Source organism: Pongo abelii, chromosome 21 (genome assembly GCF_028885655.2).
Source record: "Pongo abelii isolate AG06213 chromosome 21, NHGRI_mPonAbe1-v2.0_pri, whole genome shotgun sequence".
NCBI classification, from domain to species: Eukaryota; Metazoa; Chordata; class Mammalia; order Primates; family Hominidae; genus Pongo; species Pongo abelii.
In genome coordinates this window covers 32,556,886-32,569,391 of record NC_072006.2, presented here as the reverse complement: position 1 = coordinate 32,569,391, position 12,506 = coordinate 32,556,886, and the positions used below count along the sequence as shown (strand labels likewise).

Below are 12,506 nucleotides of genomic sequence, written 5' to 3'. Positions count from 1 at the left end.
GACAATCACATTATTTGCAAATAGAAACAACTCTGCTCCTTCGTCAAAATATAAACATCTCTTTATTTTTTTTTCTTAAATTATGTTGGCTAGAACCACAACAAGGATGTCAAATAGTAGGTAATGATGGGCATATTCCTGATCATTAATGAGAAGGTCCCTGAAATGATACTGGCTGAAATGCCCTTCTTAAACACTGTCTTCTCTTAGCGTCCTGGAATAGTGCCCACTTCTTCTTAGTCCCTTTTGCCACCCCTTTTCCCCCGCTCTTGAGGTATGATGACATACTTCAAGCTCCCTACTCCGACTTCCCATGCAGCACACACTCGGTGATCCATGAGCATTTCACATTGCAATCGTCTCATGCCTGGTTGTGATTTGTGATTTGGTTGCCTGCCATAAGCCAAGCATTGGCAGATTAACATGCCCAATCCAGGACTCCTCCCAGCACCATCTCACTGAAAAGCTCCTCTTGGATTTCTTTCAGGCACTGCTAACTCAGTACCTCTAAAACTAAGTTCATTGTCAATAAGCATAGAGCTGAACCCCTGGGTATAAAGCCCACACCCTGATTCATTAAGAACCAGAAATAGGCCAGGCACTGCAGCTCACATCTGTAATACCAGCACTTTGGAGGCCAGGGTAGGAGGATTGCTTGAGCCCAGGAGTTTGAGACCAGCCTGGGCAACATGGGGAGACTCCATCTCTACAAAAAATAGAAAAATTAGCCAGGTGTGGTAGTGCACCCTGAAGTTCCAGCTACCCAGAACGCTGAGATGGGAAGATCACTTGAGCTTGGGAGGTTGAAGCTGCAAAGAGCACCTCAGCCTGGGCAACACAGTGAGACCCTCTCTCAAAAAAGAAGGACTAGAAATAGAAGAAAGGCTTTCTTCTCTGAGAGACCTTTTCTGAGAGTCTCTTTTCCTGCTAAAGCTGGCCTGAGCCAGCCACTGCACTTTAGTTCTATCTCAGTTTGTGCCTTGGGTGTAGGCCACACAGCCTGCTTGGCTCAAGAGCTCCTGCCATACTTGGACACTTGCCCCAAGAACCACATCCTTCCCTGCCAACACCCTCTGCTCCCTCGCCTGCTGTCCCTAGGCATGCATGTGGTCAGTTCACCCAACTTTCTGGTCATCACCCTCCTCCCTGCCTCTGGGGGTAGTGGGTGGAGACTTCCTCTATGGCCTTGTAGAAGACAAATGGAGGCTTTAGGAATTCCTCTGGGGTTCACTCCATCCGGATGCAAGGTAATGAGGCTAATTTCTGCTCATCTCTGTGTGGGCAGGAAATATGAGCTGTACAGCATGGACTGGGACCTGAAGGAGGAACTCAGGGATTGCCTGGTGGCTGCTGCACCCTATGGGGGCCCCATTGGTATGTTGCCCCTCCACCACCACCTGCTCTGGGACTCTGGGATGAACTCAAGGTCCTTGATTCCTGGGGCCTTGCTGTCAGGTTCTTGTTGCCAGCCCTCACTCACCCTGCTGAGATGCTTTCACTTCTGGTTTTTGTGGGCCTGCTTCACATGGGGTGGACCTGGGGAGCCAGGATGTGAGGCCTGCTTCACATGGGGTGGGCCTAGGGAGCTAGGACAGAAGGTCTCTTCTCAAACTGCAGCACTGCTGAGGAACCCCTGGCGGAAGGAGAAAGCTGCCAGTGTGAGGCCAGTGCTTGATATATACTCTGCTTCCGGCATGCCTCTGGCCAGCCTGCTGGTGAGCACTTCTGACGGTTCCTGGGGCTCAGGGCTGGACAGGGTTTCCTCACCTGAGGACAGCCTCAGGAACCTCTCTCCCCTGCAGTGGAAGAGTGGACCCGTGGTGTCCCTGGGCTGGTCAGCTGAGGAGGAGCTGCTCTGTGTGCAGGAAGATGGTGCTGTACTGGTTTATGGGCTTCATGGTGACTTCCGGAGACACTTCAGCATGGGCAATGTAGGGGTCACAGAGGGCTGGGGAAGCGGGGTAGAGTTTATGACCCTGTAGCTCCCTTAACCCATGGCCCCCTTTCCTCAGGAAGTGCTCCAGAACCGGGTTCTGGATGCCCGGATCTTTCACACTGAGTTTGGTTCCGGAGTGGCCATCCTCACAGGGGCCCACCGCTTCACCCTCAGTGCCAATGTGGGTGACCTCAAACTCCGCCGGATGCCAGAGGTGCCAGGTAAGCCCTGATACCACTGAGATAGCCAAGCAGTACCCACAGATGTGCCTCTAGCCTGTGAGACCCATAAAAACAGAAGCTGTGGCTAGAGACCCATAGAAACAGAAACTGTGGGCCTTGGTCATCCTAACACTGTCCTTTTCCCTGGCCATAGGTCTGCAAAGTGCACCCTCCTGCTGGACTGCGCTGTGCCAGGACCGAGTGGCACACATTCTTCTGGCTGTGGGGCCCGACCTTTACCTCTTGGACCATGCAGCCTGCTCCGCAGTGGTAAGGGCCCTGAGTGGGAATGAAGTGGAGGGGCTGGGTTAGGCAATAGGAAGGCTCTGAAAAGTCAGTATGTATCTGTCCCACCCCTACCCTGGCTCTGCCTCAGACACCCCCTGGCCTGGCCCCAGGAGTAAGCAGCTTCCTACAGATGGCTGTCTCCTTTACCTACCGACACCTGGCACTCTTCACAGACACAGGCTACATCTGGATGGGGACAGCATCACTCAAGGTGTGATCCTGGGGCAACACAGGGGTACTGTGCCTTGTCCTGGGTACAAGATCTTTTGGAGATGCGGGGGGGCTTTTCGACTAGAATGGTGACTGCTGGGACAGGGCCATGACATTGCCCACACCATTTCAGGAGAAGCTATGTGAGTTCACCTGCAACATCCGGGCACCTCCAAAGCAGATGGTCTGGTGAGGATGGGGGTGTTATTGCTGGGGGTGTGGGTGAGACATAGCTTGCTTCCTGGGACAAGCAATTCCTTGATTCGTCATGTCTACTGGCCAAGCCTAGTGGAGTTTGGATCTTACCTTCTCTGCCATTGCACACTTGAAGGAAACCATTGTCCTCTGTGGGCCACAATTGCCTCGAGCTGAGGGCTCAGGGATAAGAGGGAAGTGGAGAGGTCAGTGTACAGTCAGTGATGCAAGTGTATACAGGCTGTCCCGAGACAAAGGATTGTGAGCAGCCATGTGGGAGACATGGCCATGGGACAGTGTCTAGCCGGTGTGTATATGCTGCTCACAGGTGCAGCCGTCCTCGTAGCAAGGAGAGGGCCGTGGTGGTGGCCTGGGAAAGGCGGCTGATGGTGGTGGGCGATGCACCCGAGAGCATCCAATATCCTTGGAGGGCTGCCTGTATGTGGAGGGAGGGGAGGGGAGGGTTCACCTGCCCCGTCCCATCTGTAGGTGCTCTTAGGAGCCTTAACCAAGCTCAGGTTTGTGCTGGATGAGGACTCCTACCTGGTGCCTGAGCTCGATGGGGTCCGCATCTTCTCCCGCAGCACCCACGAGTTCCTGCATGAGGTTCCAGGTGAGGCCTTCACAAGGGCACCACATAACCCAAGGTGGGAACTCCTCGGCACCCCAGCTGTCCTGGGCCAGTGCCACAGAGCAGGAATAGGGTGTTGAGGCAGGGCTAAGGGTTTCCCTGCCTTTCTCCCTCACTCACCAACTCCCTTCCCCAGCGGCCAGCGAGGAGATCTTCAAAATTGCCTCAATGGCCCCCGGGGCGCTGCTCCTGGAGGCTCAGAAGGAGTATGAGGTAAAGCCCTGGGCTTCTCTCCCAGTCCCAGGATGGTTCCTCCTGCCCCTGCCCCTGCCCCTGCGTGGGCATGTGTGAGCATAGCCAGGTGACACCTGTCAAGAGAGAGGTCCAGGCAGGACACTGGTCTGGGCTGGGGAGGGCTGGCTCAGGTAAACTGAAGAGACACTGTGTCCTCCATGTGGTGTGATAGGGACAGGCAGAACATCCCCACTATCCCCACCCACTCTGGGTTACTATTGGGAGGAGTTCTCAAGGCCCCCCAAAGGCAGCTGTGGGCTGATACGGGATGATGTCTGTGGGCACCTCAGGTGGATTGAGTGGGCTGAGGGAGTTGGGGCTCCAGCCTGTGCAGCTCCTCCAACCCAGCTTATTTGAACCACAACCCAGAATGGTTAGGGGCCAGATGTGGGAGTGTTCTCTGTCATGATGCCCTGGCTCTGGACTGCTCCCCACCAGAAAGAGAGCCAGAAGGCGGATGAGTACCTGCGGGAGATCCAGGAGCTGGGCCAGCTGACCCAGGCCGTGCAGCAGTGCATTGAGGCTGCAGGACATGAGCACCAGCCAGACATGCAGAAGAGTCTGCTCAGGGTTGGCCTGGATGGCTGGGCTGGGGAGGGCGGGGCTGGGAGGGGGTGGGATGGGCAACAGGGAAGCTCTCTCCTATCGCCCTCTGGCTCTTCTCAGGCCGCCTCCTTCGGAAAGTGTTTCCTGGACAGATTTCCACCCGACAGCTTCGTGCACATGTGTCAGGACCTGCGTGTGCTCAATGCTGTTCGAGACTATCACATCGGGATCCCACTCACCTATAGCCAGTATCCCTGTGCATGCCAGAAGGGTACCGTACAGCCAGGGGTGGCAGGGGAAGGGGCTGGAGATGCAGTCTGCAGGTACCTGGCAAGCGGGGCTTATTCTCCAACTGGATCCTTAACCGAGGAAAATACAGATACAAGCAGCTCACCATCCAGGTGCTGCTGGACAGGTAGGGTAAGCCCAAGGGTGCAGTGAGGGGGCTGTCAGCGGGGGTGGGCATTACAGCCTTGGGTGGGGTCTTATGGTCACTGCTCCTGACCTATCTAGGATGTGGGAGGCCTGATGTGCAGGCTGATGCCACTCTGGTCTCTTTCTCCTCTACCTCACTCCTTGTATCCTTTACCCACCGGGTCTACCAGGCTTGTGTTGCGGAGACTTTACCCCCTGGCCATCCAGATATGCGAGTACTTGCGCCTTCCTGAAGTACAGGGCGTCAGCAGGATCCTGGCCCACTGGGCCTGCTACAAGGCAAGGATGTGGGATGGGGTCCAAGGGCATTTAGGGGATTCCAGGCCCTGGTGAGGTGGAGGAAATAGAAAGTGTAGAACTGGGCTGGGCACGGTGGCTCATGCCTGTAATCCCAGCGCTTTGGGAAGCCGAGGCGGGCGGATCATCTGAGGTCAGGTGTTCGAGACAAGCCTGGCTAACGTGGTGAAACCCCGTCTCTACTAAAAATACAAAATTAGCCGGGCATGGTGGTGCATGCCTGTAATCCCAGCTACCCGGGAGGCTGAGGCAGGAGAATCGCTTTCACCTGGGAGGCAGAGGTTGCAGTGAGCTGAGATTGCACTGCTGCACTCCAGCCTGGGCGACAGAGCAAGACTCTGTCTCAAAAAAGAAAGAAGGGGGGCAGAGAAGGAGGGAAAGAGAGAGAGAAAGAAGAAGGAAGGGAGGGAGGGAGGAAGGGAACTGAAGGGGTGGGTCCTCAGGGCTTACAGGAGTGGAGAGTGAGGAATGGCATCCAGATGTTTGTGACACCCCGCATCCCTTGCAGGTGCAACAGAAGGATGTCTCAGATGAGGATGTGGCTCGAGCCATTAACCAGAAGCTGGGGGACACGCCTGGTGTCTCTTACTCCGACATTGCTGCACGAGCCTATGGTTGTGGCCGCACGGAGCTGGCCATCAAGGTGTGGGTGCCCAGCCCTCCACAGACACTCTGATGTGGTTGTTCAGGGCCCCCATGCCAGCTCCTTCTCTCTGTGCCTGCCTTCTCACCTCACAGCTGCTGGAGTATGAGCCACGCTCAGGGGAGCAGGTACCCCTTCTTCTAAAGATGAAGAGGAGCAAACTGGCACTAAGCAAGGCCATCGAGAGCGGGGACACTGACCTGGGTGAGGGCAAGGCTGGGGGACCCCTGGGCTAAGTGGGAGCCTGGCTGGAGTTCCCACTCCACCTTATTCTCCTGCAGTGTTCACGGTGTTGCTGCACCTGAAGAACGAGCTGAACCGAGGAGATTTTTTCATGACCCTTCGGAATCAGCCCATGGCCCTGAGTTTGTACCGACAGGTGTGTGTAGTGGGCAGGGTTGTGGTGTAATCTTCTGAGCACTTGAGTTGGCCTTGCTGACTGATTGCCTGCCTGTGGCCCCAGTTCTGTAAGCATCAGGAGCTAGAGACGCTGAAGGACCTTTACAATCAGGATGACAATCACCAGGAATTGGGCAGCTTCCACATCCGAGCCAGTTATGCTGCAGAAGAGGTCTGAGATCCATGGGGCATGTGGGGCATGTGGGCTGGGGCTGTTGGTCCGGTTCCTTCAGGAATCTAGGCCTTCGTGTTGGGTGCACACTCCATCTGGTCCTCACTGTGAGAGAGACTCTGACGTGAGGCCAGGATGGGGGTTAGTGTCAGAGGAGCTAGCCATCCCTGTAGGACATCAGAGTGGTGCACCTAGCAGGCAAGGCTGACCCTGGCAACCTTGGGCACAGGGATGGGAGAGAAGACTGTAACCTGGGTGAGGAGGGCGAGGGTCCTACGTGCTGTGAGTTCAGGCCTTCCTTCTTGTCTTTGTAGCGTATTGAGGGGCGAGTAGCAGCTCTGCAGACAGCCGCCGATGCCTTCTACAAGGCCAAGAATGAGTTTGCAGCCAAGGTTTGGCCCACCTTTTTCCAAGAGCCTCCTCCTCTCCTGGTCTTCCCTCCTGGTCCCTCATCCCCATCATGCCTCATTATCCGGGTCCCCAGGCTACAGAGGATCAAATGCGGCTCCTACGGCTGCAGCGGCGCCTAGAAGACGAGCTGGGGGGCCAGTTCCTAGACCTGTCTCTACATGACACAGTTACCACCCTCATTCTTGGCAGTCACAACAAGCGTGCAGAGCAGCTGGCACGTGACTTCCGCATCCCTGACAAGAGGTAGGTGAGAGCCCAGGCTGCATATGGGTCCCAAGACCACCTGCCTCTCCTGCAACACCTCCAAGCCCAGCTTTCCTGCAGGCTCTGGTGGCTGAAGCTGACTGCCCTGGCAGATTTGGAAGACTGGGAAGAGCTAGAGAAGTTTTCCAAGAGCAAGAAATCACCCATTGGCTACCTGGTGAGGCAGGGTCCTCCCTCCAGCTCACTTCCAGTGAAGGTAGTCTTCGGGAGAGAGGGCTAGGCAGGGAGACAGATAGGATGGCCCGTTCATGCTCCTGTTCAGCTCCCCGCGTAGTTAGCAAGTGCTTCCTGTATACACATTTGTGGGCAGGCACCATCCGCTGTGTTGGGTGCACTGGAGGATGGGTCCAAGTTTGCCTGCCGATGTTACGGGGAGGGAGAATGAGCTGCTTTCCCCCAGGGAGGGCCACAGGGGGTGCTATGTGCTGGAGGGAAAGTCTTGTTTGAGGCGGGTGGAGGGGGGACAGGGAGGGTGCATATGGGAGGCAGTGGAGATACTGAGGGCTATTTTCTGTGGTGGGTAGTTCAGAGGTGTATAGGGCAGGTTTGAGAGTGTCAATCACAAGAGAACACAGGAAATGTGAGGGCTGGTGGCAGGAACGCCTGTTGCAAGGGGTAACGGTGGGTGGTAGAGCAGAAGCGTGGAAATAATTGGTCTCAAGGCTCTGACAGAGCTTTGGTTTAGGTGGTTTCTGCCCTAAGAATGTTGAGATCACAACTGTCTGTGCATGGGGGCTGGGGGATTATATGTACTGACGGGTGTATACATATAGAATATATATGGACGATGTATCCATTGCGCCTCTGCTCATAAGAGAGAGGACAGGAGGGCAGTGCGTTACCTTCTCCCTCCACCCGGTTCCTCTCCTCCAAGCCTTTTGTGGAGATCTGCATGAAACAACACAACAAATATGAAGCCAAGAAGTATGCTTCCCGCGTGGGTCCCGAGCAGAAGGTCAAGGCTTTGCTTCTTGTTGGGTGCGTCAATTGAGGGCCTGTGGGTGCTGGGTGGCTGAGCTGTGGGCTGGTGAGAGGCGGGGTTTGTGCCCTTGAGCAGCCCCAACACCGCCTCCTCTCTTGCTCAAACCACAGCGATGTGGCTCAGGCTGCAGATGTGGCCATCGAACACCGGAATGAGGCTGAGCTGAGCCTCGTATTGTCCCACTGCACGGGAGCCACAGATGGGGCCACAGCTGACAAGATTCAACGGGCCAGGGCACAAGCCCAGAAGAAATGAGGAGTCCACCCTGTACATCTCGAGCAAGGGGTTCCTCCCCTAGCACCTGGGCTTGGCAGAAGGGCCATAGTTCATCCAGCTCCTCCCCTAGGGCAATGCTGAGGAGGAGGGGCGTGGTAGCAGGGCTGTCTGGTTTTAAATAAAGTTGGAACGCTTTAGAGTGCTTGTCTTACACAGTCCAGCCTAAGCAAAGGCAAGCTCAAGACAGGATCCTCCAGACACCACAGCAAAACTCCATGTGTTCCATTGTGTTGGGACTGGAGGTGGGGGCTTCTCCAGCCATACTTGCAAGTAACGTGTCCTCTCCACAGTTACCAAGGAAAGCTTTCTCTAGCTCACAGCTCCTAGGAAGATTATAGGGAGAGATGGCACAAAACTTAAGCACCAGCTCACCAAGAACATACTGTAAAGCATTCTGTGTGTGTGCGTGTAAACACGCAAGAACCATGCTAAACACTTTTGCCGCTTGTACTTCATTTATTCCTCATGACAGCCCTGTGAGGTAACATCACCCCAATTTACAGAAAGGAGATTGAGGACCAGGGAGTTTGATAATAACAAATATGTGGCAAAACAGGGATTTGAAACCCCGGGCCAAGTGCAAGCTGGAACTGGAATCAGGCCCTCTGTGAGAAGGGAGCCTGAGGCAAAGCCCCAATTTGCACTGCAGTGGCGATTGGAGGACTAATGAGAGGTGTGTGGCCTGCAGGCCATAGGGGTCAGGGGGTAGTGGCCTTTGGAACTCTTGCCCACTGAACTGTGGTGAGCAATTCCAAGTTGTCTCTGGGCCAAATAGAAAAGGAGGATGGAAGATTTCAATTCTGCCAAAAAAGAACTATGAACACCAGACCCACAATCAGTAGGAGTACCCACGGGGCCCTCTGCTCTCCCTATCTAGCCTTCCATTTGCACTCCAGTGCACCTTGGCTTCATGCCCAGGGCCCCACCCAACACTGAGGGCATTGCCTTTTCCTTTGTTGCCCCCACTTTGTCTACAAGGAGGAAACCACAGCCAGAGGGAGTGCAGGCCTCACTGGAGCTTCAGGCCTCTCCCTATTTAACACCCCTAGGGCCGACCATGCTTTTAGAAAGAGAGTGAGGGACTCAGGGCCTGAGAAGGTAATTCTTTTTTTGCTTTTCCTACCTGACTTGCAAATGAAAGTTTGTGAAAGTCCTTCAAGGAGATAAAAGTCAAATGGTAAAATAAGTATCATGCTCACCATTTATTATGTGGGTCAAGAATTTGGACAGGTTATAACAGGGATGGTTTGTGTCTGTTTCGTAGTGTCTGAGGCATCAGCTGGAAGACTAAAAGGTTGACAGCTAGGGGCTGAAATCATGTGAAAGCTCGCTAACTCACATGCTTGGTGAGTGACGCTGGTTCTTAACTGGGATCTTAGCTGGGGTGGTCTGCCAGAACACCTGCAACATGGTGGCTGGGTCCCAAGGGCAAGCATCCCAAGAGGGAGCCAGGTAGAATCTGGACTGCCTTCTTAACCTAGATTTGGAAGTTACATGGTGTCACATCTGCTAGAGTGTTCGTCACAGCAGTAATACAGGCCCACCCCACTAATTTCAAGGGGAAATAGACTCCACCTCTTTTTTTTTTTTTTTTTTTTTTTTTTGCGTGGTAGAGATGGGGTCTCAGGGGTCTCCTTATGTTGCCCAGGCTGGTTTTAAACTCCGGAGCTCAAGCAGTCCTCCTCCTCAGCCTCTCAAAGTACTGGGGTTACAGCGTGAACCACGGAACCTGGCCTGGACTCCACCTCCTGATAGGGAGTAGCAAGGTTCTGGAAATACTGTGGCTAGGTTTTGGAATCACAATCTGGCACAGCCCGTCAGCTTTCCCTTTTGGAATCAGCAGACAAGAGGAAAGGAAATAATCCCCAATGCTGGGCTCATCATTCTGGGCTTTTTTTTTTTTTTGTCCCCAGTCTTGGCCCAATTCCTCACTGCCCTGGTGGCTCTTTGATGCCTTTAAAAAATGTTTTCCCAGCTTTTCGAGTTCTCAATGAAAAAGGATTGCTACCAAACAACCCAGTTTTCCTCTCTGGAAAGGGAGGCTTGACCAGTGCTTTTAGAATGTACACAATACAAAACCCACATCTCCAAAGTAACATACAGTATATTTACTCATAGGCTATGTAAACAAACACTGTACACATGAAGTTTTAGAAATATGTGAGAAATAACTTTTAACAGTGATGACAAATGCATATCAACAGTGATTTCAACTTTATAAAAGGTGTGTGTGCATGTAGAGAAGCATTGGAATTGTCTATGGGGAGAGTTGCTTTAAAAAGGCAGTTTTGTATACTTTTTTGTAAAGTTAATCACTGATTTGCCCCCCACCTCCCCATTTTATTATAAAAACTTTCAAACATACAGCCAGGTAGAAATAATTTTACTGAACATTTATGTAACTACCACCTGGATTCTACCATTAGCATCTTACTATATCACACATCTGTTTATCTATCCATTCCTCTATGTCAATCCATCGTATTTTTCATATATTTCAAAGTAAGTTGCAGACATCAGTACACTTCCCCCTAAATACTTCAGAATGCATTTCAGTAACTAGAGTTCATTTTTGGTTTGCAATTTTTTTTTCTTTTCAGGCAAAATCTACATATAATGCAATCCACAGATCTTAAATGTAATTTTCTGAGTTTTGGCAGATGTATAAGCCTATAAATTGTGACATTTAAAAACTAGAACTGGGATTTTCTTTTTTCAAATCCTTGCTTACTCAGTTGAAATTAGTGTGAGATGCCTTCTGCCCTGAGCAGTTTGTACAGCAGGCCTATGCCTATAGGGGTGGGCAGGGCCAAGTTTCGTCCAGTGTTTGGGGCTAGGACTAGGACCGTGTAGCTGGAGGCAAAGAATCTGGAAACATTTCTTCTCGTTGTATCAGTAGTAGCCAGTGCAGGGAGAATCAGGGCAAAGGCTGGGCGCAGTGGCTCATGCCTGTAATTCCAGCACTTTTAGAGGCTTCGGTGGGTGGATCACCTGGGGTCAGGAGTTTGAGACCAGCCTGGCCAACATGGTGAAACCCTGTTTCTAGTAAAAATACAAAAAAAATTAGCTGGGGGTGGTGGCGGGTCCTGTAATCCCAGCTACTTGGGAGGCTGAGGCAGGAGAATCGCTTGATTGCTTGAACCCAGGAGGTGGAGGTTGCAGTGAGCTGAGATGGCGCCATTGCACTCCAGCCTGGGCAACGAGCGAAACTCCGTCTTTAAAAAAAAAAAAAAATCAGAGCAAAGGCTCCTACAGCTCACCTTCTCAGGGTAAGGGGCTGTATGTCCAGTCTCTTAGATACAAAGTTCCAATGAAAGACTCTTGGGCTTGGCCAGGTGCGGTGGCTCACCCCTGTAATCCCAGCATTTTGGAAGGCTGAGGCAGGTAGATTGCCTGAGGTCAGGAGTTCAAGACCAGCCTGGCCAACATGGTGAAACCCTGTCTCTACTAAAAATACAAAATTAGCCAGGCGTGGTGGCGCATGCCTGTAATCCCAGCTACTCGGGAGGCTGAGGCAGGAGAATCGCTTGAACCCGGGAGGTGGAGATTGCAGTGAGCCGAGATCGCACCATTGCACTCCAGTCTGGGCAACAAGAGCAAAAACTCCATCTCAAAAAAAACAAACAAACAAAAAAAACTCTTGGGGTTGAACAGTGGCCTGCAAAGGGACTTGGCTCTCATTTACTTCACCTTTCTGTCTTATTGCCTTGCTTTATTTTCATTTCAGCATTTAGGAAATTTTCTTGTTCATTTGTTTATTGTCTGTGTTCCTATCCAGAATGTAAGCTCCTGAGAGCAGAGGCCTCTTCTGTCCTCTTCTGTCTTATTCCCTGCTGTGTCCAGCACATGGTCTGCACTCAATAAGTATTTGTTGCGAGAATGACTCATTGTTCCGTTTACTAGAAGGGGAAAGGAGGCCCCGAGAGGGGAAATGACTTGCCTAAAGAAACAGGAGTCCTTTCCCCCCATCTTCCAGCTCTCCTGGTCCTCTCCTTTGCTTATAAACCCTGTGACTGTTGGGGCACCTGTGGGGTGGCTGAGAAATGCCTACCTGTAGGTATGTGCTCCTGTGGGTTGGGACTAATGCAGGACTAGGAGTAGGAGGGCTCTGCAGTCCCTCATTTGGATAGGCTTGGGCACAGGAAACTGCCTCCTCTCCCTTCCTCAGTTCTCTTCTCTCCCAGGATAACCCTTTACTCTGTGATGATGATGGGCGAGGGAGCTCAGGACACTCCGGGAGCCAACTAGGATGGAGGGCTGGGCAGGTCTCTACAGGCAGACAGCTGAGGAGGGGGCTCTGTCTTCTTCCAATGGAAACAGCATCTGTGTGGTTGCTGAGCTGAACCCTCCTTCCCAGGGTCTCCAG

At 52.6% G+C, this 12,506-nt stretch overlaps 1 protein-coding gene across 1 annotated transcript in view; it reads left to right on the top strand.

Annotated features, from left to right (window-relative positions):
* The window catches only part of VPS16 (VPS16 core subunit of CORVET and HOPS complexes), an 83,779-nt gene that overhangs the window by 17,505 nt on the left and 53,768 nt on the right, over window positions 1–12,506 (top strand). Inside the window, exons 2-24 of the mRNA XM_009233421.3 lie at window positions 1,286–1,374; window positions 1,618–1,715; window positions 1,803–1,931; window positions 2,013–2,157; window positions 2,312–2,427; window positions 2,534–2,656; window positions 2,789–2,844; window positions 3,179–3,268; window positions 3,369–3,463; window positions 3,618–3,694; window positions 4,154–4,285; window positions 4,382–4,509; window positions 4,641–4,676; window positions 4,867–4,975; window positions 5,502–5,636; window positions 5,732–5,840; window positions 5,918–6,015; window positions 6,100–6,207; window positions 6,522–6,599; window positions 6,692–6,861; window positions 6,943–7,039; window positions 7,757–7,860; window positions 7,975–9,486. Coding sequence (XP_009231696.1) covers window positions 1,286–1,374; window positions 1,618–1,715; window positions 1,803–1,931; window positions 2,013–2,157; window positions 2,312–2,427; window positions 2,534–2,656; window positions 2,789–2,844; window positions 3,179–3,268; window positions 3,369–3,463; window positions 3,618–3,694; window positions 4,154–4,285; window positions 4,382–4,509; window positions 4,641–4,676; window positions 4,867–4,975; window positions 5,502–5,636; window positions 5,732–5,840; window positions 5,918–6,015; window positions 6,100–6,207; window positions 6,522–6,599; window positions 6,692–6,861; window positions 6,943–7,039; window positions 7,757–7,860; window positions 7,975–8,119 — 2,467 coding nt within the window. The 3' untranslated portion in view covers window positions 8,120–9,486. The remainder of the gene's footprint in view (window positions 1–1,285; window positions 1,375–1,617; window positions 1,716–1,802; window positions 1,932–2,012; window positions 2,158–2,311; window positions 2,428–2,533; window positions 2,657–2,788; window positions 2,845–3,178; window positions 3,269–3,368; window positions 3,464–3,617; window positions 3,695–4,153; window positions 4,286–4,381; window positions 4,510–4,640; window positions 4,677–4,866; window positions 4,976–5,501; window positions 5,637–5,731; window positions 5,841–5,917; window positions 6,016–6,099; window positions 6,208–6,521; window positions 6,600–6,691; window positions 6,862–6,942; window positions 7,040–7,756; window positions 7,861–7,974; window positions 9,487–12,506) is intronic.